The sequence below is a fragment of the Acomys minous genome (assembly GCF_964271855.1).
Source record: "Acomys minous genome assembly, chromosome: 1".
In the NCBI taxonomy this organism is placed as follows: Eukaryota; Metazoa; Chordata; class Mammalia; order Rodentia; family Muridae; genus Acomys; species Acomys minous.
This window is the reverse complement of record NC_140483.1, coordinates 56,405,656-56,431,602: the sequence shown is the minus strand read 5'-3', so window position 1 is coordinate 56,431,602 and position 25,947 is coordinate 56,405,656. Positions and strand designations below refer to the sequence as shown.

General features: G+C 52.7%; 1 protein-coding gene across 5 annotated transcripts in view; it reads right to left on the bottom strand.

Moving 5' to 3' along the window:
• Window positions 1-905: 905 nt before the first annotated feature.
• Window positions 906-25,947, bottom strand: part of SOX13 (SRY-box transcription factor 13) — a 42,363-nt gene continuing 17,321 nt past the window's right edge. For 3 of the 5 annotated variants that reach the window (XM_084794774.1, XM_084794775.1, XM_084794772.1), the window contains exons 2-14: window positions 10,617-10,818; window positions 9,278-9,389; window positions 9,100-9,186; window positions 8,153-8,325; window positions 7,642-7,710; window positions 7,159-7,273; window positions 5,814-5,896; window positions 5,498-5,660; window positions 4,788-4,897; window positions 4,547-4,643; window positions 4,065-4,208; window positions 3,079-3,295; window positions 906-2,520 (exon numbers count right to left, since the gene is read on the bottom strand). In XM_084794774.1, coding sequence (XP_084650900.1) covers window positions 2,244-2,520; window positions 3,079-3,295; window positions 4,065-4,208; window positions 4,547-4,643; window positions 4,788-4,897; window positions 5,498-5,660; window positions 5,814-5,896; window positions 7,159-7,273; window positions 7,642-7,710; window positions 8,153-8,325; window positions 9,100-9,186; window positions 9,278-9,389; window positions 10,617-10,817 — 1,848 coding nt within the window. In that variant the 5' untranslated portion in view covers window position 10,818 and the 3' untranslated portion in view covers window positions 906-2,243. Of the gene's footprint in view, window positions 2,521-3,023; window positions 3,296-4,064; window positions 4,209-4,546; window positions 4,644-4,787; window positions 4,898-5,497; window positions 5,661-5,813; window positions 5,897-7,158; window positions 7,274-7,641; window positions 7,711-8,152; window positions 8,326-9,099; window positions 9,187-9,277; window positions 9,390-10,616; window positions 10,819-25,947 lie in introns of all 5 variants that reach the window. The other 2 variants (XM_084794773.1, XR_014781619.1) reach the window with 2 other exon arrangements.

Genomic DNA, 25,947 nt, shown 5'->3' with positions numbered 1-25,947 from the left:
GACCCTGGCTCCTTTTAATCATCCCTCTAAGGATATACCTACCACGACCCTTCATTCGCACAGGCTGATCCTGGGCTGTTCCAGATGACGTGGCTTTTTCTAAAGTCGGGGTTTGGATGGGACTGATATACCTGGGACCAAGCTAGACCTGCGTGGAGCATTCATGGTCCTCCCCATGGCCTCCCTCACTGAGGAGATCAACTTTTGCTCAATCTGGCCCATCTCTTTCGCAAGAGTTTGCTCTTCAATTTTGCTTCCCCTGTACTATGTTCGTGGTATTAATAAGACCATCAAGACTTGTCTTGTAGAATCCCATTAGTTTTGAAGAATTTTGTTCTTTCACCCAGCCCTATCTCCCACGATTAAACTGTCAGAACTAATGCCTTTGAAACCCCCAAAGTCTAAGGTCATTGGAGTCTTGAAGAACATCCCTAGAGATCCTGCTCCCTTAATATGGATGGCAGGGAGCCCACAAGGGCATTCCTGAGTGTGTGAGAGTGTGAGTGTGAGTCTGTGTGTGTGTGTGTGTGTGTGTGTGTACACCCTCTTATGGATAAGCCCACAGTGTTCACTGGACTTAATGTGGCTCCCTTTCCCGAAGGGAAGGTCAGGATCATGGAGCAATTTTAAATCTCTTGCTTTCAAGTGGAACAGTGAAACCCAAAGTGGAGAGCTGAGCCAGTGGTAGGTAAGTGGCTCTTCCAGGCTGCTGCAGGGCCTCTCTCAGCACCAGCATGTCACTCACTCACAGGCCTGTCCTTGGCCTCTCTTGGCAAAGCCCAGTTCTTCTACATTCCCCCCCTCCCCCGCCCCATGTTCCCATATGCTGCCACCAGGGGGCAGCAGAGCCTGGCTGGCGCCAGACTTGGGCAAGTGTTCAGGCCCAGCTGAGCACGGGACCTGCATTCTGAAATGGTCGGTCTTTATTATACCATCAGAAAACAAATGTGCTGGTTAAGTTATTCATCATTATCTTCTTAGTAATAAAATAAAGCACTATCTATGTTTACAGTCATAGAAAGAAACAGTCTGGAGAGCAACAGGGTCACGAGGTGGGGGAAGCGGGCACCTGGCCATGTGGGGTTTGGGGTCATCTCCCTGGCCTGGGGCTGTCCCAGATCTTTGGAGCTAGGTGCTGATGGTCTTTGAAGCTTATCAAGAGGGAAGCCCATGGGGAGGGGGGAGCCCACCCCAAGCTCATGAAGAAGGGATAGAGACCAGCTACCAAGAGGGTCCCCTCTGCAAGGCTGTCGCTGACAAAAGGAGAAGCCATCAGTCCTCTGGGTCCCATGTCTGGGACTCAGGACAAAGCCCCTTGGAGGCCAAGGCACGCTCTCAGGGAGCTAAAAATGGCTCCGTGGGAACTGACTGGCAAAGTCAGGAGGGAGGAACGGGGTCATGGGGTGAGGAAACCACTAGTCCCAGGGGCAGGCTGGGCCCTACAAAAACCCAGAGAATACAGTGGGTATGGTGGGGGGCAGGGACAGATGGAGGAATAGAGCAATGCACATGGGGAGGAAACACACAACCTGAGACACCAGACTGACGAAGAGGTAGCGATTTGGGGACAAAGAAACACAGAAGAGGCCCCCAGAGAAGCATCAAGAGACACATCCCAGAGCTCATCAACATGCCTGGCTCACAGCAGCCACTCGGCGAACACCTTCTGCCAAGAGTGGCGAGATGAAATTGTGAGCGCGTGTGCACGCGCGCGCACACACACACTAACACACGGCAGCCAGAGGCACATGGACTTGGAAGACAAAGACAGGGCAGCCAGACCCTTCTGCACGAAGTACAAAGTGATTCAAGTGACAGAAGGGTGACCTGGGAGCTGGTGGGGCAGACACGTTGTCTCACAATGGCTGGTTTTGGCCAAGATGAAATTGGCCACAGAACAATGTGACCTCAAGGGGGCAGGTGTATAGCTGCCACCCCCTCCTGTGGGGGACCTCCATGGTCCCTGGCCATTAGCCCCAAGGGCCACAGATCTCAGCCAGCTTGGCTCATCTCAGCCACATGGATCCTACCCAGCCAGGCCATTAGTTCCTCTCAGAAGGTGTGGGTGAAGAGGAGGATGCCCATCTTGGGAGTGTATCTACAAGTGCGCAGCGTCATCCATCACCTGGCACACCTGCCAAGTCCAAGTACCAACGTAGTTCCAGGACAGGCTGTGCCTGTCAGGCTGGGAACAAGGTCTTTCCCCCTGGAGTGGTGACAGGCCAGGCCCAGCAAGCTGGGCATCAGTCCGTGAGTACCACCAATTCCCCATCACTCTTCTCTTCACCCTCTGAGTCCTCGTCCTCGCTGTACCGGTACATCTCTCCATCAGCCACTGAGTGCCTGTCATCTGTGCCCTCCCCTTCCTCCCGGAGGCTGCAGGTATTGATGATGACGGGCATGTTGGGGTCCAGGCCCTGGGGGTCATAGTGTTCGACCAGTGGTTGGGGCAGGGGCATGCCTGCTGCCCGAGGGAACAGGATATCTGAGGAGCTCACCTGTGCCTGGCTAGCCTGCGGGCTGAGAGGCGGAGAAAAGATGCAATTACAGATGGTACCCAGGAGCCCTCCCAGCCCCGCCTCGCTAGCCGTTCTCCAGGCCTCACAAGTCAGCATGCCAACCCCAGTCCTGGCTGGGTAACCAGCATACCCTGGCCCCAGCATACCCTGGCTTCCTGATGGCCAAATTCATTGTCAGCTATAGCTGGAAAATCCAGAGCCGTGGGTGTATTCTTGGAAGGTGGCACATGAATACTATTTCACTGTAGTGTCATTGTCTATAGCATTCTGCTAATATTGTTTGCCGTAGTTAAATAACGAACCTCCCTATGGGATGAGTACCTGCAGTGCATCTGAATTTGCTAGCGTTTCTCAGGCAGCGGGTGCCCCCATTCACACACACATTCTCCAGGAGGAATCAAGCACAGGCAGAAGACACGCAACCCTTCACGCAGATGCCCAGCTGGCAGCCACACAAGCCCCGCCCGCCCGCCCCCACGCAAAGACCAGCTGCCACACACGAACCCAGTCTCTCACAGCAGCCACAGCTGCCTCTGGCCACCAGGGAGGGCCTGCTCACGGGATGGCGTAGCTCTGGCGAGCACCCTGGCGCCGTGTCCTCATCAGGGCCTTGTACTCGCCCACACGCAGCCGGCGGCCCTCCACAACGCAGGTACGCTTAGGTCTTGGCTTGTACTTGTAGTCCGGGTATTTCTCCAGGTGCTGCCGGCTCAGACGGGCCTGCTCCTCATAGTACGGCTGCTTCTCCTGGTTGCTCATGGACTTCCAGCGAGAGCCTGATCGAACCCCAGGCAAGGACTCAGGGCCAGACTCTCAGTGGTGCTCACCCCCCCCTCCACCCCCAAGTCCCGGGCCCTAGATAGAAGGCCTGATAGGATCCTGGTCCTCAATTGGGTTCAGCAAGTGATACAGGCATAAGCATCCAGTAAGGGCCTGGGCTAGTGTGGATGGATGTTCCCTGGATGCTAGGCAAGAAGATGGGTGAAGCCAGCAGCAACAGGTAGTCAGTGCCACCCTCACGCCAAACAATTCAGCCACCCCTGAGGTCTCTGTGCTGAGGGCATTCACAAAAGAGCAGCCACTCCAGGCCACTCAGTATTTGGTGTCAGCCTGAGGTACAGCTCAGTGGTAGAGCACCTGCCCAGCATGTGCCAGGGTCTAGGCGACATGGCCAGCGTGGCAAAGCTGAAACGGAACCCTGGTATTCCAGACAGGAAACCCTGCGCTGCTACTCCTCAGTCTCAGACACAAAGCCTTAGTACTGATGGTCCAGGATACTGATCTCCCTTTACTGCCGTAGCACAAGCTAGGAGGCACTGGGGACATGGGGGCGGTAAAGAACACATGAAGTCGCGAGGGGAGGAGCAAGCAGAAGAGTCCTCCTCTGGTACAAGGTCCTAGGATCCAGCTGCTCAGCACATCTCAACTGTGAGGTTCTACCAGGATTGAATAAGGCAAGCCTGGCTCCTGGGACCCAGGTCCTAGTAAAGGATGTCCCCTGGACTCGGTCCCAGGAGCTATGGAGGGCCCGCCCCCTGACCTTACCAAGGATTTTGCTGATGCTGGAATTATGCATGTCCGGGAAGGCTTGGAGAATTTTCCTCCGCTCATCCTTGGCCCACACCATGAAGGCGTTCATGGGTCTCTTGATGTGGCTGCTGTTCCGAGACTCAGAGAAATGGCGGGAGCCTGGAGAACAGGTAGGTAGGTAGGGTGAGGCGGGCAACTGCTCTGGGGATGGCAGACATCCCTTGCATGGCCACTAGGAGGCACTGAAGAAGCTCACACAGCTCAGGACTAGCCAGGCAGGAAGTAGAAAGACAAGGAGGAAAGCAAAGGCCAGCCGTAAGCAGAGGCACCCCCTCCCCCCAGCCAGAGCATATACCCACCCCCACCCGACTCCCCAAAAAGAGACCAGGGACCGATGGAGAGGCATGCTAAAAAGGCCGAGAGAGGAGGGAGAGAGATGGTCAGAGACAGACACAGCCCTAGCGGAATTAAGTGGTACCCAGGGCCAGAGCCCTCACCGTCCATGTCACAGTTCAGCATGGCTTCCTCCAGGGGGTGCACACAGCTCTCCTCCAACCGTTCCTTGGCTGGGGATGAGTCCAGGCTGATGAGGTCCTGCAGGTGACAGAGACAACTTGTAATGTTGGAACCTCCTGTTTCACTTTGTCATTTTATATCATCTGTTCCTGCCCTCTAGTGTGTGTGTGAGGGGGTGGGGGGGGGGGAAGAGAAGGATACGGGGGAGGGGAGGGGATATACCTTTCGGAATGGGGTATTGGGGGAGTTTTCCAAGGCCCCACTGTGGCTGTGTAGCAGTTGCCGAGCGTCCTGGATGGCTTTGGTGACAGCGTCCCCTTCACCAAGGAAGCCTGTTGGAGAGGGAGCGAAGTGAAGGGCAGAGGACCTGAGGCCTTTATCCCAGGGTTTCTCTGTGTAGCCTTGGCTGGCCTGGACTCCCTTTGTAGACCAGGCTGGCCTCAAACTCATAGCGATCCGCCTGCCTCTGCCTCCCGAGTGCTGGGATTAAAGGCGTGCGCCACCACGTCTGGCTCGACCCACACTTCCTACATTTCCTGCCTCGTCACTCCTAGGAGCTCCTTGTGGTGGCGTCCTCAGCTCCCCGCCTATTCCCACCACACCTTGCGGGGACCTGCTGCTGTGTGGTGCTAAGGGGCTGGGAATGAAACAGACTCCCACATCTGCAGCTCAACGGCCTGACCCTGCGCTGTCTAATCTGATCCTGGAGGACAAATGGGGGCATGGAAGGGGCCTCGGAGCAAGCCTCGTTCATCCCCGGCTTTGAGAAAGCAGAGGCTGGGGTAGAGCGATTTTGAATGATTTAAAACCCCAAACTGGAACTGAGAAAGGGAAGGGACGTGCCCAAGGTGGTATCTGACTCAACCGTCTTCTAAGGAGAGAGCAGATTAAAACAAACAAACAAACAACAACAACAACAAACAAAACCTTACCCAGAGGCAGGCTTGGGGGGCTGGACTGCAGGTCCCTTGTGGGAGCCCCGTGGCTGGAGGGGCGAGGCCCACCACTGTTCATTTTCAGGCTGGGGGATGTGGAGGTGTTGGGCAGCTCAGGCACCTTGGGCTTGGCTGTGAGGTTTAGTGGTTGGGGCGGCTCCTGACAGAAAGACAGAGAGTGAGAGACACCGGAGGAGGAACCTCACCTCCATCTCAGGACAAACTGGACTGGAGGAGAAAGTGAGCCTGACACACATGCCCAAAGCAGACAGGGCAGTGGCTCAGCAAGGGAGGGAGCTCCAGGGGGGTGTACCTGCAGGGGGTGGTGGGTGGCCACCCCAGGCCTCTTCACCACAGGGGCAGGGGGGCTGTGCAGCAGCTGCAACGGGTACTCCACTGTGGAAAGAAGAGCAGCAAGGGGCAAGCCCCAGATAAGCAGAGAACAGCAGGCACCTGAGTAACAGGTTCCCAGCGCCCACCCCATGGTGCATGCAAGAGAAGGCACACTAAGGTCTTTTACCTACTGTGTGTAGGAGGCAAAATTCCTGTGTTGAGAGGAACGCCTGCCTCACGCGCTTATCCCCTATGTTAAAGCATGTGGCATGTGAGAGGCGCTCGAAGCGTCAACCTCATTATGCAGGTGTGTTAGTCAGGGTTCCCGACACATCACCACAGGTAAGGAGACAGACCCTTGTAAACTCAGTGGGCTGCCCACAAAGCCATTCAACAGGCAGCACCGGGATTTGAACCCAGGTCTAGACTCCACAACCTATCTTTGCCCTATACAGTTCTCTCTCCTACCTACCTTAACTCACTAGGCTTAGAAATCAAGGGGGTGTGACAGTTCAGCAGAGATAAGCCCGCGGACAAACCACTAGCCGCACGGCGGGTAGCCATTAGGGCCCACAGCAGGTGTGTCAGGGCACTTTGTCCCAGCTAGGGTGGAGATGGGGCAGTGAGGGATGAGGTTTGATGAGGATGATGAACCCAGCTGGCAAGCAAGGTGGGCTCTGTGGCTGGGAGCTTGTTGTACTCTAAGCCATGGGCTTGTGGAACAGGGACGGGAGATCAGGAGGAGTCTTCATCGCTACCCATCCTGTTGGGGCAGTTACGGGCAGCATGTCTGCCCTGTCCCAACTCTGTCTGTTGGCACTGTCACCAGAACTCACTGGGATCATACCATCAGGCGCCTTCATTCTCATCGCTCACAACCAGAGGCAACGCGCTCACTGCGCAAATGTTGCAGCGCACCTACCTCCTGGACCCCACGCTCCGATCCTCAGCTGCATCCCACATCCCTGTCTCTCTCACACGTCTTTGCAACCTCTTTTCCCTGAGCCTCCTATCCCACCCAGTTCCAGTTTCTCCCTCACTTTCCTACCTACCCCTTCTCCAGGACCCAATCATCAAGGGCCACCTCCTCAGGGAGCCCCACCCCCACCCCACTTTTCTCTCTAGCCTTCCCTCTCCTGAGACTCTCTGTGGCTTTGCAGTGCGCACAGAGTCCTCCCAGCCAGGTTCAGAAGGAGCTTATTCACCCACCGGACAAACCCCAAACTGTGGAAAGGCCACAGAACAAACCAATGGATGCAGAGAGGCTCTGGGCTTCTCTGTGGTGGTCCTCCCCCCCTCCCCCCCCCCCCCCCCGCCCCACTCACCTGGTTTGCATGGAATGGGTTGAATAGGCAAAGCCAGCTGGGAGTCAGGGGTGACAGGCAAAGGCTGGTGACTTGGGGGAAAGGCTGGGATCATGACATAAGGCATGTTAACCTGCTGAAGGCAATGAAACCCACTGTAAGTCCCTGGGGACCCGAAGAGCTGCCCAGCTGGGCTGAGCCCACGACCTGGGGTGGGGTGGGTCCACACAGGGCATAAGAGTAGAGGCAATGTTCCAAAGGCTCCATCCGACCCCACATCACATCTGGGAACCCATCTCCTTGTCCTTGAGTCTCAGTGGGGGCGGGGGTTAAGACATCCTGGGTCACCCCCTAAAAATGGGACATTAGAATCGGAGGGGACTGGAGCAAATGTATGGCTTCCTTATGAAGTGGGGGGGGGGTTAGGGGTTGTTCTGCAGCCCCCTTTCCTGATGGATCCTCCTTGGGCCGAGGTCACCTGGGCCTGGCCCTTCCCATCCTCACCTGGATCTGTTGCTGGAGGAGGTTGATCTTGTGCTGCTGCTGAATCAGCTGCTGCTGCTGCTTGGCAATCTGGTGAGGCACGGAGTGGACAAGGGGATTGTCATGGACCGCCCTGGACCTCCTCCCATGCCTGGCCCAGCCTAGCCCTGACTTCCCCAGGAGGCCAAGGAGAGAGGAGGGGAGCAGAGCAGAGTGCCAGGGGACAGAGGAGGACACAGCAGAGCGCCAGGGGACAGAGGAGGACACAGCAGAGCACCAGGGGACAGAGGAGGACACAGTGGATTGCCAGGGGAGCAGAGCACCAGGGACAGAGAAGGACACAGCAGAGCACTAGGGGACAGAGGAGGACACAGCAGAGCACCAGGGGACAGAGGAGGACACAGCAGAGCGCCAGGGGAGCAGAGCACCAGGGGACACAGCAGCAGAGCATCAGTTCTCAGAACCTGGTCTCCTCTTATGGGTGGTCACCCTTCCCCACAGAGGGCTCAGAAGCCCCAACCCCGGCCAGCACCTGCTCCTGCTGCTGCCGTGCCAGCTCCATCTGTTGCTGCTGCTTCTCGAACAGCATGGCAGCCATGTTCTTCTGCTCAGAATGGGCCGTAAGGAGCTGGTCCCGCAGGGCGGACAGCTGATGGATCATGACCAGAAGCTGCAGCTCCTTCTCCGCCAGGCTCTCTTGGGTCCCTGCTCGCAGTGAAATGCCCGCCACCATGAGAGTTTTTGTTAGTCCGCCTGTCTATCTACCCAGCCACCCATTTGATGGCAGACTGCTCCATCCCAGGACCCTGCCAGCTCACTCTCCAACTTCTTTTATACTTTAGGGGATTTTTTTTTTAATCTGTTGATTTTACAGTCACTTCACCGTGCTAATGTGGAATATTGTCTGTCTAGTACCTGGAAGTGTCCCTGCCTTACATCCCAACCTGGCTGTCTGATGTGGCAGCTTATTCCTAAGGCTTAACTAGGGACCATTTATACCCAGGATGGGAAGCTCAGGCTCCCAGTTGGCAAATGGGGTTGTGGGGGTGCTGGGGGTGGAAGGGAGGAAGGAGAGCATAAGCATCAACTTAAAGCTCCCACTGTGGGTGTGCTCATCAACACTGAGAAAATGACTACTCTTTGGTAAGCCACAGCTCTCAGTATGGTCCTGGAAGGCAAGCCTTCAACTGCCAACAGTGAGAAGAAAGTGTGAGCTCACATTTTAGACCTAAGGTCCCGAATGAGAGCCTAAGATCCATCCCATGGGATCTGCTTCTAGGCAGGCCTCCTCAATGTGGGGATGTGCCAGACAGAGACATCCAGGTACGGCATGGTGATAACTCTCAGAACCAGGTGGAAGCCAAGGCACAGGACAGGTGTATGGGGGCACTGCACTATCTACCCAGAATGCGTGACTAGACCGGAAGGGAAAACACTGAGATGCCCTCCTTCCCCCACTCTCTGCACCAGGGCCCACACCTTTGACATCCTTGGTTTCCACAGAGCTTCTTCCCAGAATCCTCTCCTTCCAGTCACTGGACAACAGCTTCTCGATGGCTGGCACAGCTGGAAGGTGGCAAGGTAGGCACAGGGTGAGGACCCACCGGACAGATAGATACCAGCCCAGGCCGCACCTCTGACCAGACAGGTGTCCTACCTTCCTGTAAACTGCGGTTGAAGTCCAGCCGTTCCTGGCTTCCCGAAGCGGCCTCAGACGCTGCTGGTCTCTTGGGGTCTGGGGACCCACTGCTCTCTGGTGAGGCACAGTCCTGCAAGATACTCTGAATTATCACTGCCACTCTCCCCAAGAAAGGGAGCACACAGTAGAGGGGGCTGAGTAAGTACCACAAGTGTCCTTTCTGTGGGACCCTGAGACTTTATGGGCCCAACCCATAAAGTTCATTCTCCCATTCCCAAGCCCTGCTCAGACTACCTGATAGACCACACATTGAAACTTGGAGACAAGACAGACCTGGCTTGGTGCCTCACGGTGGGCTGGATCTCACAGAGCCCCTGACAGCTCTCTCAAAAGTCAGAACTGTCTCTGGGATCCATGGACTAAGTCAGGGGCCAATGATGGGTTTGGAATGATCGTGGGAACGTACGTCCGTGTTTGTCTGTGACCACGCTTACAGAAAAGAAAGGTTTAATTGGGAAGGGAAGACTCATCCTGAATGGAGGGTCCTGGACTGTTTTGCGTGCCTAAGCCCCATTCCTCCAGGATGTGTTCCCTGGCCGTCCCCACTCTTCCAAACTGAGTTCCTCCTTACATCAAATTAAATTTCCTGTATGGAAACAGGAGACCTGCAGAATCCCTGCCACATATTCCAGTCCCCTCTCCTCTGTCTGTGACTGTGTGCATGTGTTCCCATGTGATTGTGAGCACATGTGTGTGTATGTGCATGTGTGCATGTATGTGTGTGCGTGTGTGTCTGTGTAGGCCCATACGTGACAAGCACCTGTCATTTTATTTACTAAGCAGGCCTCTCGCTGATCCCAGAACTCCCATTCTCTGCCTCCAGGCAGCGGCCACACTTTCTCGGCTTTGACAAAGGTTCTAGAACAAGCTTCCATCCTCAGGCTTGTGCAGCCGCCCTTACCCGCCAAGTCATGTCTCCAGCCCTAGCTCCAGTCTTAAGGGAATTACAGTGTGTGAGGAGCAATTTTACCCCATCTTAAAGACCGACTTGGGGTGACTGTCTCCCCACCTAGTCATCAGGTACAAGGACTGTCCCCTCTAAGAAACAGTCATTCAGGTAGGGAAGGAAGGAAGAAGCCAGCCCCTGTCCTGCTCTGACAGGTGACTCAGCTTCTGGCCCTGACCAGGGTGGCTCCTCCCCTCTGCTCACCTGGGCCCCATCCTGCCCTTGCAGAGACCATTGCTGTATGCAGGCCTTGTAGAAAGGGTGGATTGGCATCAGGTGTGAAGCCATGAAGGCAAAGTGGGGCCAGTGACCCTGGGGTGAGGGTGGGGGTCCCTAGAAAGTACTAGGTACCTGAGGAGGAGCTTGTGCATTGGCGGCATCCTTGGGAGCCAGGGCTGGGGCTCCAGACTGGGGGGGCTCCACTGCAGTGGCTGTGCCTTGGGGGGCCTCGTGGCAAGGGTCCTTCTTTTCTTCAGACTTGACGGTGCAGTTCACCATGGTGCTAGCACTGTCCGGGGCCGGCTGCACAGAGACGGGGCTCCGCATGGACATCCTGCAGGAAGAGGGACATAGGACACCGAATGAATGAGGTCCATGGCCCAGTTATAAATAAGCCCACCTTGCCCCCCAGGAGGTGCCCTCCATCTTTTGTTTCCCCAACCCAAGCACCTTCTGGCACCCCTCAAAGTTACAGCTGCCAGAAACATAAGCCTACTTTAGAACCTGATTTCTTATTTTTTAATTTTTAAAATCCATCTAGGGATCCGGCCTCTGACATTTACCGGCTCCTTTTTCTTTTCCAGTGCCAGGACCTTGCACATGCTAGGTGAACACAGCTGTGTTGCACCCCCAGCCCACTCCCGGCTTCTTGCAGTGTTGTTTCTAGTGAGCTAATGGGCTCACCGGAAGACAGCCAGAGAGGATTAACTGGCTGCCCAAGAGAACTAAACATTGTATGTGTGTAAACAAACGAACTGGAACTAGTTAGTTTGGCTTAAAATCTAGAATCAGCACTGTAAGAGTCTGAATTTGTAGGCTGGTCAGTGGTGGCGGATGCCTTTAATCCTAGCACTTGAGAGGCAGAGGCAGAAGCAGAGGCAGGCAGATCTCTGTGAGTTTGAGGCCAGCCTGGTCTACATAGAGAGTTCCAGGACAGCCAGAGCTACACAGTGAGATCTGTCCCCAACACTCACCCCCCCCAAAAAAAAACCCCTTTGGACTTGAACTTCCAGTGCAATGACCAAGTTGGCTAGAATTGGCAGGAACCCTCTCACAGATGTTATAACTTGCCTTAGTTCCCAATCTGAACAACAACAACAACAACAAAAAGAGACAAGAACCAACTCCTCAGTACACGACGTTTATTCTTTTTAGAAGCCTTGAGGATCAAGCCTAGGACCCCACGCAAGCTAAGCATCTGTTCTACCATGAAGCTACAGCCAGTTCCTTATTCTTCTCACTGTAGGGACAAGTCAAAGAGAAATGTTTCTTATATTTACACGTGTCTGTAAGTCACGTATCCAATGCACGTTGTAAAACACAAATGAACAGCATTCAGAGAAATACGTTCTGCTCTCAAGCTGGGGTCCTCAGTGGGATCTGTCCCTGCTGGCACTGATACTTGTAGTGCCAGGTTTGGGGATTGCAGGAGGATTTTTTAAAAAAGATATTTACTCTTAAATTTTAATTCCATGCATGTGCATGCCAAGAGAGGCCACAGGAGGGCATCAGATCTCCTGAAGATGGAGAAGATGGTGGTCATGGGCCACCAGATGTGGGTACTGGGAAGAGATCTCTAGTCCCCTGCAAGGGCAGCTAAGCTGTCTTGTCAGCCCCTTGGCTGTATTTTTCCTCCAAAACTACATTTTTAACCTTTAACTTATTTTTATGTGTATGAGTATTTTGACTCTGTGTGTGTGTATACATATATGTATATACACATGTACCATATTTATGCCAGGTGCACTCAGAGCCCAGAACAGGGCACTGGATCCCTTTGAACTGATGTTATAGATGATTGTGAGCTACCATGTGGGTGCTAGAAACTGAATCCAGGTCCTCTGCACAAGGACTTTTAACCGTGGAGCCATCTCACCAGTCCCCCCGCCATCCCTTGGGTTTTTACAGTTGTTTGTTTTCCAAGATAGGGTCTCATGAGAGCCCAGGCTGGTACTGAACTCACTCTGTAGCCGAGGATAGGCTTGAACTCAAGTGCTGGGACCATGGGCCTGTGCCACCATACCCCATTTGCTATATGCTTGGTAGACTCTCCTGTGAAGCTGCCTCCTCTCTCGCCATAGGACCGCCCAGCACCACTAGAGGGTGAGCATGTGCAGAACTCTGCAGAGTAGTCTCCAGGGTCAAGTCAGTCAGGAGCCCAGAGCAGCAGTTGCCCACTGTCCCCAGTGCCAGGCAAGCACTCAGTCCCCAGTGCCCAGGAAAGCACTCAGTGGGCTCGGGGCTCTAGTAGCATACAAAGGTCTGGCCTCTTGCAAAAGCCTTGGGAAGTGGGTCCTCCATTAGAAGTGACTGTGTCAGGAGCTATCTGCCTTCACAAATGGATTAATGTCATCACTGGGGGGGGAGGGTGTTATTGGAAAAATGAGCCAATTCCCATGTACTCCTGCTGTGGGGTAACACAGCTGGAAGGTGTCTGTCTTCCCAGCTTCTGCAACGGTAGAAAACACACACTTACATGCACAGGGATTCAGTTTTCAGGGCGGGTGTAGGGCATCCCATCAGATGCGGTAACAGACCCTTGAACAGAAGAGGCAGTGTGCCACAGTGGTGCCACCTTATGGGACATACCCCCAGCGGGTTCCTGTTGCCATCCCACTCTCCAGCTTAACCAAGCCATGGTCCCACACCAAAGCTATTGCATTTGCAGCTTTGAGTTGCAACAAAAATGACACAAAACCTTTTCCCTTTCTGCACGATTCCATGGTCCATGTCTTCTCACTAGGTTTTTTTTTTATCAACTTTAGCAAATAAATTTCCCTCTATGGAGAACTTTCACTTTTTATTTTATGTGCATGTATGTGTGCCTGAGTGAACTGTCTCTGTACACGGAGGGCAGGGAAGGCATGAGATTCCCCTGAAGTGGAGTCACGGGTTGTTGTGAGCCACCACGTGGGTGCTGGGAACCAAACCAGGGTCCTCTGCAAGAGGAGCGGGCAGGTGCTCTTCATCAATGAGCCATATCTCCAGCCTCAACTGTCACCCTTCCAATCAAGCACTTGGATTCCAGCGTCACTGCACTTGCAGGGTGGGGACCCTGTTGCATCAACTAGGAGTAGACTGAACACAAATGCTGCAGCAGGCTGACTGGAGGAGATGCCACCAAGCGACCCACAGGCTCTGTAGAGACATTGGAAAAAGGATGAGCCATAGGCCAGGAAGTCAAAGAGTTCCTTCTGCCACTGCAAATAGCGTGCTACTTATAAACATACAGCCATGGAGTGTAACTCACGGCAGAGAGAGCTTGTCTAGCATGTCTGACGTTTTGGATTCCATCCCCAGAACCATATAAAACTGAGTGTACCAAAACAAACAAACAAACAAACCGAAGAGCATGGTACATGCCTTTAATTACATTACTTGGGAGACAAAGGCAGGCAGATCTCTGAGTTTGATGCCAGCCTGGTCTACAGACTCAGTTCCAGGACAGCCAGGTCTACAGACCTAAACCAAAGCAACAACAACAACAACAACAACAAACTGGGTGTGGCGGTGCACACTTGTGGTCCCAGAGCTCAGGAGGTAGAATTAGGAAGGTCACAAGCTCGAAGTCATCCTTGGCTATACAGCAGGTTAAGGCACAGCCCGGGCCCAATGAAACTCTGTCTCAAAAACACCAAAACGAGGCCAGCAGACGCCTCGGCAGGTAAAGGCACTTGCTGCCCAACGGTGCAAGCCTGGCTGCCAGAGCCTGATTCCTGGAACCTACAAAAGTGTGGAAGGTAAGAACCACTCCAGAATTGCCATCTGACTTCCATTCATGCTGGACACAAATACCTCCCTCTCCCTCTCACACACACAATAAACACATTTAAAGCAAAGCAAAGCAAAACAAACAGAAAATTTTATGAATCATTCACTTCTAAGGTTTTCCATCTAATACTTTCAGATCAGTTCTTAGCTTCTGCTTCAGTCAGCCTATTTGTGATGTCACTGCTTATCTGCCACGGGGGCGTGGCCCTGCCCAGGGCCATATAAAAGGACAAACCCCTTACCTCTTCTCTTCTCTCTCTCTCTCTCTCTCTCTCTCTCTCTCTCCCCCTCCCTCCCTCCCTTTCTCTTACCCATCTTACTCTTCCTCTCTCTTCTCACTCTTCCTGTCTCTGCCTCTCTCTGGGGTACCCCTCCTCCCTTTCTTCCCCACCCCCCACCCATGCTCATTTAATAAACTCCACAACATAAAATCTGTTGCCTGGCATCTTATTATCTTATCATCTTATTTTCTTTTTATTAATCATAGCAACAGTGGAAACCTGAAACCATGTTAAGCGAGACTGAAAATAAGGGGACCAGTGCATTTGTACTTGACGTCTGTCTAGCACAGAATACACCGCAGCCTATAGGTTACACAACCGCTCTGGTGCTAGGGACAGAATCATACAGCTTTGTATACAACACAATACATACGGTGATTTAAGGATGGCTACAGACTATTCTAATGGACTAAGACAAACACATTCCTACTAGATCAGACCACAGCAGACTCCCCCACCTACTTTCTGAGCTCGAGGCGCCTCAGGAACACAAGGATAGAGCAGCAGGGCGAGAGAAGGCTAGTTGACCCTAATTGGTCCCCCCGCCTCACCTGGATGAAGAGAAAAGAGCCCCCAGCCCAGTTTAGCCCAGAGGGTGCCTGGAGAACCTGCAGAGAAAGCAGGCAGCTCAGCCCATCCGGCTGGGGAGGGGCTAGAAGGCAGGCCCTGCAGGGGGCAGGAGTGGGGGGTGGGGGTATTATCCTGGAGCTGAGGGCAGCAATTACATAACAAACAAACCGGGGCTCAAGCTGTGAATTAATCAAACCGCTGAAAATAAAACCTTCCTCTCAGGAACTTCAGACAAAAGAAATGAAAACAACCAGGCTGGCTGGAAAATAAAAGGCAGCGGTGCTGAAAGCTGGGACAAAAGGAAACCAGACAATAGGGTGTTGGACAAAAGCAATAAAGCCAGAGGAAGTGTGACAGGGGCACAATGAAGGCCTGTGGGCTTCTGATCCCTCTCAGCCACCTCATCCCACACCCGCTGGCTGCCACCAGGTCGCCTCCTCTGGCCAGACTTGGGTCCCAAGAGCCTTTCTTTTTCATTAGGCCCAGCCTCAGGGCTTCCAATTCCTACCTCAGTCCAAGTAGTTATGGCCACCGCAGCCTGAGAGCAGATGAGATGAGGCCCCCCCCCCCGAGGCCAAATGCTGCCCCATTGGCCATGGGGGAACCATCATCCACCCCCCGGAGGGGGAGGCAGAAGAGTCCACTGCCTGGCCTGATTGCCCAGAACCAGCCCCCTTGGCTACGTTTGGCTACAGAGCCCTCCCTGGGGGGGGATGCAGCCAGACTTGGTGGGAATGTGCCACATCAAACCCACCTAGGGTCCCAAAACTTAGGCACAGGCTCACTCGCTCATTCATAACCAGATGGATTAGGTTAGATGAAAACACTCTCTATCCACCACCTCCCCTTTTAAAGATCTATTTTATTTTTAATTATGTGTGTGTGCACATGCTGGAGGCCAGAGGCATCAGATGCCCCTGGAGCTGGAGCTGTGGGTGGTTTTAAGCCACCTGGTTGCTTGTCCTTTGCTGGAGTGGCACCAACCCTTAATCTCTGAGCCATTTTCCTAGCTCTAGTCAAAACATTCTTAAGATTCATTTCACCTTTTTTTTTTTTCCTCTCTCTTTCCTTTCTCTGAGACAGGGCTTAACTGTGTAGGCCAGACTGAACTCAAGACCCACCTGTCTCCCTACTCAAGAATCTACCTGATTCTTCTTATAATTTTCTTTGTTTGGCTTGCAAAGGGGCCTGCACCCAGGGCCTCACCAGGCTAGTGTGCCCTCTACCACTGAACAGCCCAGCCAACATTTTTATCTACTTACTTATTATACACGTATTTACTGGGAGACGCAACACCATGTACGTGAGTTCCCTGTGCTCCTCAGACCACCTCCGACCGCTGGGCCTCGAGGCCCTTTTCCACCCAAACTCACCCAGCGCCTTCAGTCCATACTGGTATTAGGACAGTGGCATCTTAGGACTCCCAGCACAGCACAGGTAAGCTAAGGAAATGGCTCCCAGTGTGCCATCAGGCTGGCTTGGAGTTGTGAGCCTAGCCACCTTAGCCTGGTGCCTTCAAGGTAACCCTACCAGATCCTGTTGCCTATGTCAAGGTACCTCAGTGCTCACAGGCACCTGGCTCGTCAGAGGCAGGGCCAGGGCCGGTGGCCGGTCCGGTCAGCTCTGAGCTGACTTAAGGAGAGACACAACCTGGCCCTAGGAATCAAGCTTTAGACTTGTGATTTTTGCCTGATCCCGGCGGACCTCCTGTCTTCTCTCCTGCAGACTGGGCAGTTACCTCACAGTAGGCTGTAGGGATGGAATAATGCAGGGTGAGCATGCCGTACCTGTATATGAATGGCTCAGGATGCTCAGTCTGGTGGATGGCAGAAAAATCTCTGAGTCTCACAGACCTGGGTATATCTGCGCTTGCACTCTGAATAGCAACTACTGCGCCACCAATTAACTTAACCTCTCTCCCTGGACCGGTTTCCTCCTCAGTACTGTTAGGATACTACCCCAGTTTGCCTCCCTGTGCATATTTTATATTTCATATTTCATTGAATTTTTAAAAGTACAATGGAAATAAGAGAACCTAAGATGAAGATGGTAAACCTATCCAATGTGCCTGTCTGACCTTCTCAGGGCACCCTGAACTTGGTCTACAAAGGGCTCATCACAGCTGACGATGTCTTCGATTGCCCGATGCTTCTAACTCACTCAGTAGCTTGGGAACGCAACCAAGACAATGTGGAAATAGACCCCTTTACACCCATCATTGTAGCCCCAGACCCTAGCACAGTGCCTGGAACATGGGGAGACGTATGCTGCTCCCCGCCCTTCCCGCGTGTGAAGGGACACCCACACAAGCTCCTTTTCCCTTTTCTTTCTCCCCTGACTGATAAATGTTCCCCCTTTCTTTGGTTTTAAAAGACCCCCCCCCCAGGGGCCTCCTTTAAGGGCCTTCTTCCAGGGTCTGAGGGTGCCATCAACTTCCTTCACTCCTTCCTTGCAAAGCACAGGGGATTTCCTTCTGATGCTCAGAAGCCCAAAGCAGTCAGTGCACAGGAGACAATCGCCAGCTCCCCCGGTTCTACCCAATCCTGCAGCCCCAAGTCCTAGTCAGGAGCCATAAACCTGAGGCAGCCCACGGGCGCCCAACTCAGTGGAAGTTCTCCTATGTTAGCTGGTCCCTCCTCCCTCTTGCCCAGAATCACAGCTTCTCTTTTAAGTGAGTGGAGACACTGAGGGCTAGAGACATCTTGTGGGTGCGCTCTTTGGGAGAGCCCTACTTCTGAGCCAGTCAGGGACCTTCCAACAACCAGGAGGCTGAGCTGTTTTCTCCCTACTCTCCTAGTGAGCCGAGCCCATAAGTCTTTTACACTCCTTCCTCCTCAGTTTATCTCACTAAGCATCTTCTTTTTTGGGGGGGGGGTTGTTGAGACAGGATTTCTCTGTGTAGCCTTGGCTATCCTGCACTTGCTTTGTAGACCAGGTCGGCCTCGAACTCACAGAAATCGGCCTGCCTCCGCCTCCTGAGGGCTGAGATTACAGGCGTGCGCCACCACGTCCTGCTCTTAACTAAGCATCCTTAAAGGGTGCGGTCCCCAAGGAGGAGGGAGCTCCAGCCATCTTCTCCCTTGAATTTCTAAACTGTCTGTTATAAAGGCACAGAGAAGCCCCTCCAAGGATGACCTGTGGGAAGAGGGCTGCCGGTACACAACGTAGGACCCCTGTTCTCCCCCACAAGCAGGTTTCCCGGGCCCCTACGCCCACCCTCTGCCAGCCCCTTTCTATGCCAAACAAACCACCACTCACTTCCTCTACTAATCACTCAACGGCAGACCCCGCCAAAGGGGAATCAAGGGAAAGACTTCACTGTGGGGCCCTTGTCCTTCCGTAACCACAGCGCTCCCGGTCCCCCCACATTTCTAGATGTAGAGAGAGATGCCAGTTATCATAGGATGACTGTGACTCAGACCTGGGGCGCAGGGGAGACCAATGCAATAAATAGCCAGGCAGACCCTCTGAGGAGGGTCACTCTGCACAGCAAACGTCCACTGCTGCCCCTTCCCCCAACTTGTCAGAGTGGCTGATGCCAACGGCATCGCCAGAGAAAAGAGATCCACGTTAAGGAACACGGGGTGGGGCAGGCCCCGGTTCCAGAGGGAATGTCACTTCCTCTCAAACCCCAGAGAATTGAGAGCCTCGGGCTGCCCTGAACAATAGTCCCAAGGCGTGGGTGCCCAGAATGGTGCCCCGTGCCACATCCTGCCATTCTTCCCACAGGCGGCACCCTGCCACCCTTCCTGGCTCCACCCGATCCTATCTCTGTGTTTACTTAGAGCTGGGAGCTGGGCTGGCTGCAGGCTGAGGACAACGCTTTCCTGATAGTTCTCTTGCCCCTTGCAGCCTGGTGGCAGGTCTAAGTCTCAGCTGGCTAAGAACAGCCTACACTCCAGCCTCAGGCCTGACAGGAGGAATCTTTTACCTGTCCACCAGGGCAGATGGGTGCTTAGTGGGATTCTAGCTCCTGCTGGAAGGCTGGGAGAGGTGGTGGCCACCCCCCAGTGAGAACCCACCTCAGCTTTGAGCTTTCTTCCCTGGCACTTGGAGACATGAGCTCCCAAGAGTACAGTGCAAAGAAGTGGCCTGGCAGAGACAGTGGCTCAGATGTCTTCACTTCCTCCACATGGTCTCCCAGGCTAGAAGACTTCTTGTCAACATAGAAGGGGGGGGGGGGAAGAGGTGGGGGGAGTGAGTTCACACTGTGATGTGTCCCCAGGAAGTCTTCTCTAGGGAGCATCTCCAGACACGCTCCATCCCAAAGGAACCAAGGAGTCAACTAGGCCGTCCTTGTCACTCGAGAAGGGAAGAATTCTAAGCTGTTGCAGCAGGGACCGGCCCACCCTGTCAAAACCTCACCAGGACCGGGCCTGGGTATTAACCAAAGGAAGGAGAAGCAAAATGCAAGAGGCTACACAGTATGGGAATTACTTGGCCACAAGCACTGTGGGGTAGGTACTCCACTGTCTCTCAGAAGAACACCACAGAAGCTGGAGGCTGGGGCATCCCATCTAGCAGAGTTGGGATGGCCATCAGTGCCAAGCCTGCATCTTGCATGCATCATTCTCCCACTACCCTTGTTTTAGCCCAACAAAGACCACTCTGTTCAGCGCAGTTCACAAGGTCATGGTCAGTTCTTTGCCTATTTCTTGTTTGTTTGTTTTGTTTTGTGTTGAGACAGGGTTTCTTTGTGTAGCCTTGGCTGTCCCGGACTTACTTTGTAGACCAGGCTGGCCTCGAACTCACAGCGATCCACCTGCCCTCTGCCTCCCAAGTGCTGGGATTAAAGGCGTGCGCCACCACACCAGGCTCACAAGGTCAGTTCTTGACTTGAGTTCTGGCTAAGGAAAAAGTGGTCAAAAGAAACCAAGGCAGCTTTGGGAACTTGTAGAAGAGACTATTTCTCAAAGCTTTAGTTTCAGTCAGGCATGAAATCTCAGCACTCTGAAAGAGGAGCTGACGGATCAGAAGTTCCAGGCTAGCCTGGGCTACGTGAGATCCTCTTTTAAAAGAAAACAAAAACTCTTCTGCTTCTTCTTGTGTACAGAGAATCTAAGGCCTGCTTTGTGGTTACAAGGGTGATGTACCCGTCAAGAATCTGGCCACATAGATGGTGGGGGACGGAGGGAGTAAGAGAAGCAAGAAGGGCTCCCTGGGCCTTCCCGGGAATTGTGAGGTACGTAACTGGTCCTCACCGGTCTCCAGGCACATGACTCCTAAAACCTTGGCACTCTCCAAAGTGATCGTTTCTTTTCATACGACAGCAATCTGGGTCAGGGATGGCAGCCCCTCAGGCAGCAAGGATGGAACAGGATGGAGTTTTACACTCTGGTCCCCATCCCCCACCTCTGGTGCTCACTGCTGGAGCACTGGCCTGGGAAGTGTGAGGCTCTAGGTTCCAGTGCCACACCCACCGCAAGAAAAATGAAATGACAAAAGGGAACAAATGTGGCCACCGTTGAGCGCTCCCATGGGAATGGACTTTGAAAAGGCAAATAATGACTTTGCTCCCTGAACCAGCACCGCCACCCTGAGATGTCAGACAAGCAAAGATTGTGAGTCTGCCTTTGCCACACAGGTCTCCATCCTCCACCTCACACATTATTTACTCAAGATGACTTCAACAATGATAACAACTTCACAAAACAAACAAAGCTTTTATACACACACACACACACACACACACACACACACACACCACTAAGTTCATTTTGTGTGGGCTGTCTACTACTGAGTATAGGGCCTGCCCTTGGGTGTGGTGTACACTCCCAGTGGGACTCCATTGAAGAGACCTAATTTTTTTTCTTTGCAAGTGGTTATCAGCTGGAGGTCGTAGCTTCTGGGTTAGGGACGGGGCTGTGCCCACTTGCCCTCTCAGCACTGGGAGCCCTTCTGGCTTACTCCTGTTGTGTCTAAAAGGTCTTGTTCACTTGGTATCTTCCTTCCCTACTTTACCTCTAGCTCTGAGTAGTCATCTAGATTTCTAAGTACCAGGCATGATTTCACTCTTGTTGAGCCATCTGAAGTCCCATTAAAGAGCTGCTGGTTACCACCAAGGTATGTGCGTCACTAGTACACCCGGAAGGCTATTGTGCTATGCTGGTGGTGGTGGTGGTGGTGGTTCACAGGCATCATAGATGGATAGGACTGCTGGTTGCTTCCCTCCTTTTGATGCCAGCATGGTGCCTTCTTCGTATGATGAAAGATGGTCCCCAGGAAGGAGGCTTTCAGATTAGACCTGGCTTCTAACTAGCCAATTTATTACCTCTTTAAGCCTGCTACTTCCTTTAACTGTAAATGTGACAATATGGACACGGACACACACACACACACACACACACACACACACACACACACACACACAGTGTTTTGAGTAGCAAATGACATAATATAGACAAAGTTCCTAAGCAGTTGACTCTGAGGACTGTTGCCACAGCCATCAGATAGATTAGGAGGGCACAAACGTGGAACTGCCCAACCTGCTTGGTGAATAGAGACCGCCTCTCTTTACACTTTGGTCTCCCGCTGTGATGGAGCTCACACTACCTCCTTGCAGGCAGCTGGCTGGAGAGTCATGGAATTACTGTATGTAAAGCGCTCAGCCCAAGTCTGCAGGAGGCAGAGTGGGAGTTAGCACTCTGGCGTTGAATGCGTGTCTCTGCTGGCCCAGAGCTTTAGCCTCAGGCAGGATATATTCTGAAGGCACCCTTTAAAGGCTTTTAAACACCAGCCTCTGTGGTTCAGGAGCCCACATCCTGTTCCCTGATCGGCAAACTCCACACAGTATCTAGGGTCCCTACAGGCTGCAGAAAGGGGTCCGTTTCTTTTCCCAGGCCCTCTCGCTCTGCTGCCAACAGCCACTGCAGCAGCGAAGACATGGGTCAGCAATCAAGACTGTGTAAACACTTGAAAAGATGAAGATGACAGTTGACGCTGGTCACCAAGCAAGCCACGGGCACTGTGACCAGGAAGGTTGTCATGCCAACAAGTCAGTGAGGACCACCTATCTAAGGGCCGTGGGGCATCTTCCTTGCCAGGCATGAGGGCTTCCTCCAGAGGGTTGCAAACATCTACTTCCTCAGCTTGTGTAGACACTAAGGACAAAGTAGGTGGCCAATGGCACTCGGTCACCAACCCTGACACACCAGTTACCCACTGAAGTCTATTTAGTCGCCCCTACTGCCTCTCTTCCCCATGCCAGGAGCCTAGGTGGGATTCTATGCATGCCTCAAGTAAAGCTAACAGTCTCCATCTCCCCGGCCCCACGTTCCCCAGAGCCCCATCTCAGCAGCTTTCGCTCACACAAAGTCCATTCACCAACGAACAGCATTTCGTCCATTTTCTCTGCAGAGGCCGTATTTCCACTCCCATTACCTACCAAGGGCCAGCCACGAAACTGACATTTCTTTTTTTCATTTTCACAGTCTCTGAGACAGTACACCAAGACGAAAAACTTGTAGTGGTGACATCCAAAAACATTTAAATACATTGAGTATTAGGCAATCAGACAAGTTTGCAGATGGAGGCTACAGTGAGTGGCTGAATCACCCCGGTGTATGTGGCTAAGGACCACCCGCCCCTCCACCCCAACTATACTAGCTTTTCTAGAGTGTTTATTTCACTCCCAGCATTATCCAAATTGGTTTTACTCCTATTAAACTATTTATGCTCCAGAGGGATTGTCTGAGGCAGGCACTGTTGCTAACCACCGAGGAGATCTGAGCACAGGCAGCCAGCCTAGCATTGCCATCCACGTCTGAACCAGGAAACAGGAACTGACTAACAACATGGAGTGCCAGCCTCGGCTCTGTCCTGTCATTCATCAGCGCTGTGAAAGAGTTACTATTAATCATCTCTCTTACTGATGAGGACACAAGATACAAAGAGGCAAAAGTCACAGCCGATGGCGACTTAGAGGCTGAGCCCAGGGCCTGGCCATGGAGAGCCTTCACTTGGAGCCTGAGCCAGCCCTACTCCTGATTGAGCATTGCTGGCTGCTCCAGGCTTGGTGAAGCTCACACAGCAAGCCTGGCAGGCAAAGTTCCCAGGCCACAGCATCACTCAATCCTAGAGCCCAGGTCAGCACAGGTACAGAGCTCACTGTGGCCTGCCCACAGCTCTTGCAGGGACAAGGGACTCAAAGCCCCAGTTAGACCCACAATACCTTCCTGGCACATGAGGCTCATAGGGCCGCTCAGGCCCCTTACACAGGTCACTGCTTTGTTTTCCAACCTCTCTTCCGTGTCACCTATCTCCGTGCTGTCGCTCCCCTCCCTAAAGTCTCCACAGCATTGAGTAGATGCTTCATGAATGGATGTGGTCACTCTTTCTTACTTTTTTTTTTAACTATAAAAAGAATGTGTACACCCTGTAGAAAACTATAAAAGCTTTATGTAAAGTAACATAAAGACAGAAATTCTGAAGATGCTTGGCTCACATCCCAATGATCATCTGGCACATCCAATCCTGGTTCTCATCACTGAGCCTGGAATAAAGTTCTTATCCTCCTTCTCCCATGGAACGGCTACCAAGGGAATCTCTGTGCTAATAAATACTATTCTTTGAGCTTCCGTGTACTGGCAAGTGCCTGTAATCCCAACGCCCGTGAGACTGGGGCAAGAGGAGCTCAAAGCCAACCTAGGCTACACAGTAAGTTCAAGGCCAGCCTGAGCTAACCCTGAAGACCCTATCTCCAAAACCCAACGGTTGGGAATGCAGCCCCAGCGGCAGACCATTTTCTCAGCATTCACCAGGCCTTGGGAGCTCCTCAGGCAGCCATTTTTAATGGCTGCACAGCTTCTACCCCATACCCCAATACACTCTCACACCTCCCACAAGTCATACCCTACCCCCAGTCCCAACCCCCAGCATTCTGCTGGTATTGGTTGTTCTACTGCTGTGACAGGTGGGAAATCAACACCTACAGTGGACCTCATCTGCTTCCTCTTAATAACAACATAGCAAGGAGGCTCGAGATGGAGGATGGAGGCCATGAGCTGAGCCAGGAAGCTTCTAGAAAAAAAAAAAAGAGGTACATCTGTGTTTCACAGGGTTTCACTTCCAGAAGAAGACATCTCATGTCCTCCTGCTCTACCAGTCTTTTCTTCCCGTGAGACAAGGATCTCTCACTGACTCTAGAAATAGGCTGGCAGACAGCAAGCACCAGGAACCCTGTCTCCACACTGTCCACCGACCCAGAGCTGATGGTTACAGACATGTGTGGTAATACATGGCTTTTTATAAGGGCCCCGGGAATTTGAAATCAGGTCCTCGTGCTGGTGCAGGGAGAGCTCTTACCCACTGAACCATCTCCTCAGCCCCTCAGATGGCTTTTCTTTTTTCTTTTAAAGATGGAAATTAGCATCAACTAGGATGTGGAATATAAAATGAGGCCGTTTTGGAAAACCGCGTGGTGGCTCCTCAAATGATTGGACACAGAATTCCCATCTGATCTACAGATCCCTTCCAGGTATATACAACCCCTGAGAACTGAAAACTGGCTCTACTCCTAGAGCAACACTATGACAACCCAAAGACAAAACAAAGCAACAGTACGCAGTTTATAGATGCTACGGACTCTCTGCCTTAAAAAGGAAGGAAATGACACATCACAGCTCGAATGAGCCATGAAACACGCTAAGTGAAAAAAGCCAGACACAAGGGACAATTGTTGCATGTTTTCACCTTTGAGGGGCTTAGAGTGCAGACACCGGGCCGGGCACAGTGCTGCAACGCCTTTAACCCCAGCACTGGGGAGGCAGATGCGGGCGGATCTCTGTGAGTTCAAGGCCAGCCAGGTCTACAGAGCGAGTCCAGGACAGCCAGGACTACAGGAGAAACTGTGTCTCAAAAAAGATTGCAGAGACCAAAAGGACAGAGAGAAGTGTACTAGAGAATTCCACGGGTGGACAGTTTAGGGGTGAGAACCCCTTCATAGGAGAGATGGCGGAGTTAAATGATCATTGTCAAACAACGCAAAGACGGCGAACACCCTTGAGCTACATTTTACCATGGGTTTTTCGGTAAAACTGATGCTATGTGTATTTTAACATGATTTGTTTGCTTCGTTGAGCAGGGCCTTGATCTGTAGCCCTGACTGACTAAACTCAAAACATGGTAATGCTCCTGCTTCAGCTTCTCAGGCGCTGAGATTATAGGTGTGTGCCGCCACCTTGGCTCACTTCACCACCACCACCCCCAAACTCCTCTTTTTAATCAAGAGGCAAAGTCTAGAGCTGTAGTTCGTGGTAAAGTGCTAGCCGAGCATGTGCCGAGGCCCTGGGTTCCATACCTAGTAACACACACACACACACACACACACACACACACCAGTAAGAAGCCTTCAATAAACACACACACATTTATTCCACATGTAGGCTGAGACAAGAGCTTTACAGCACCCGAGACTGGTGACTGGCCTCTGATGGGGCATCAGAGGGGTAGCACGGCTGCTCAGGAGGCCATAATTAAAGTCACTAATTGAAGAGTCTAGAAACGGCCAGAGCCAGACAGCGTGCGCCCAGCTCTGCCATCAAGGTCTCTTTCCCCTTACTGTCTCTAAGAAAGATTAAAGGCTTCCACCTGCAACGCAGACTCCAGGCGTACTTAGATCCTCCAGCTGGGAGGTGGGAAGCAGGGGACAGAGGAAGATATTTAGTCTTCCCTCAAAGCTACCTCTCCCAGAAACCCCTCCTTCACAGGTTCCCCCTAGGGTGACCGTTTGGAGCTAGCTGGTTTCCGGAACAGCTCTGTTGCAGACTTGCTGTACATGCTGGGCTGTGAAATAAGGTCACTTCTGGGTGCCCTGCTGTCTACAGAGGACACAGGGCAGTGAA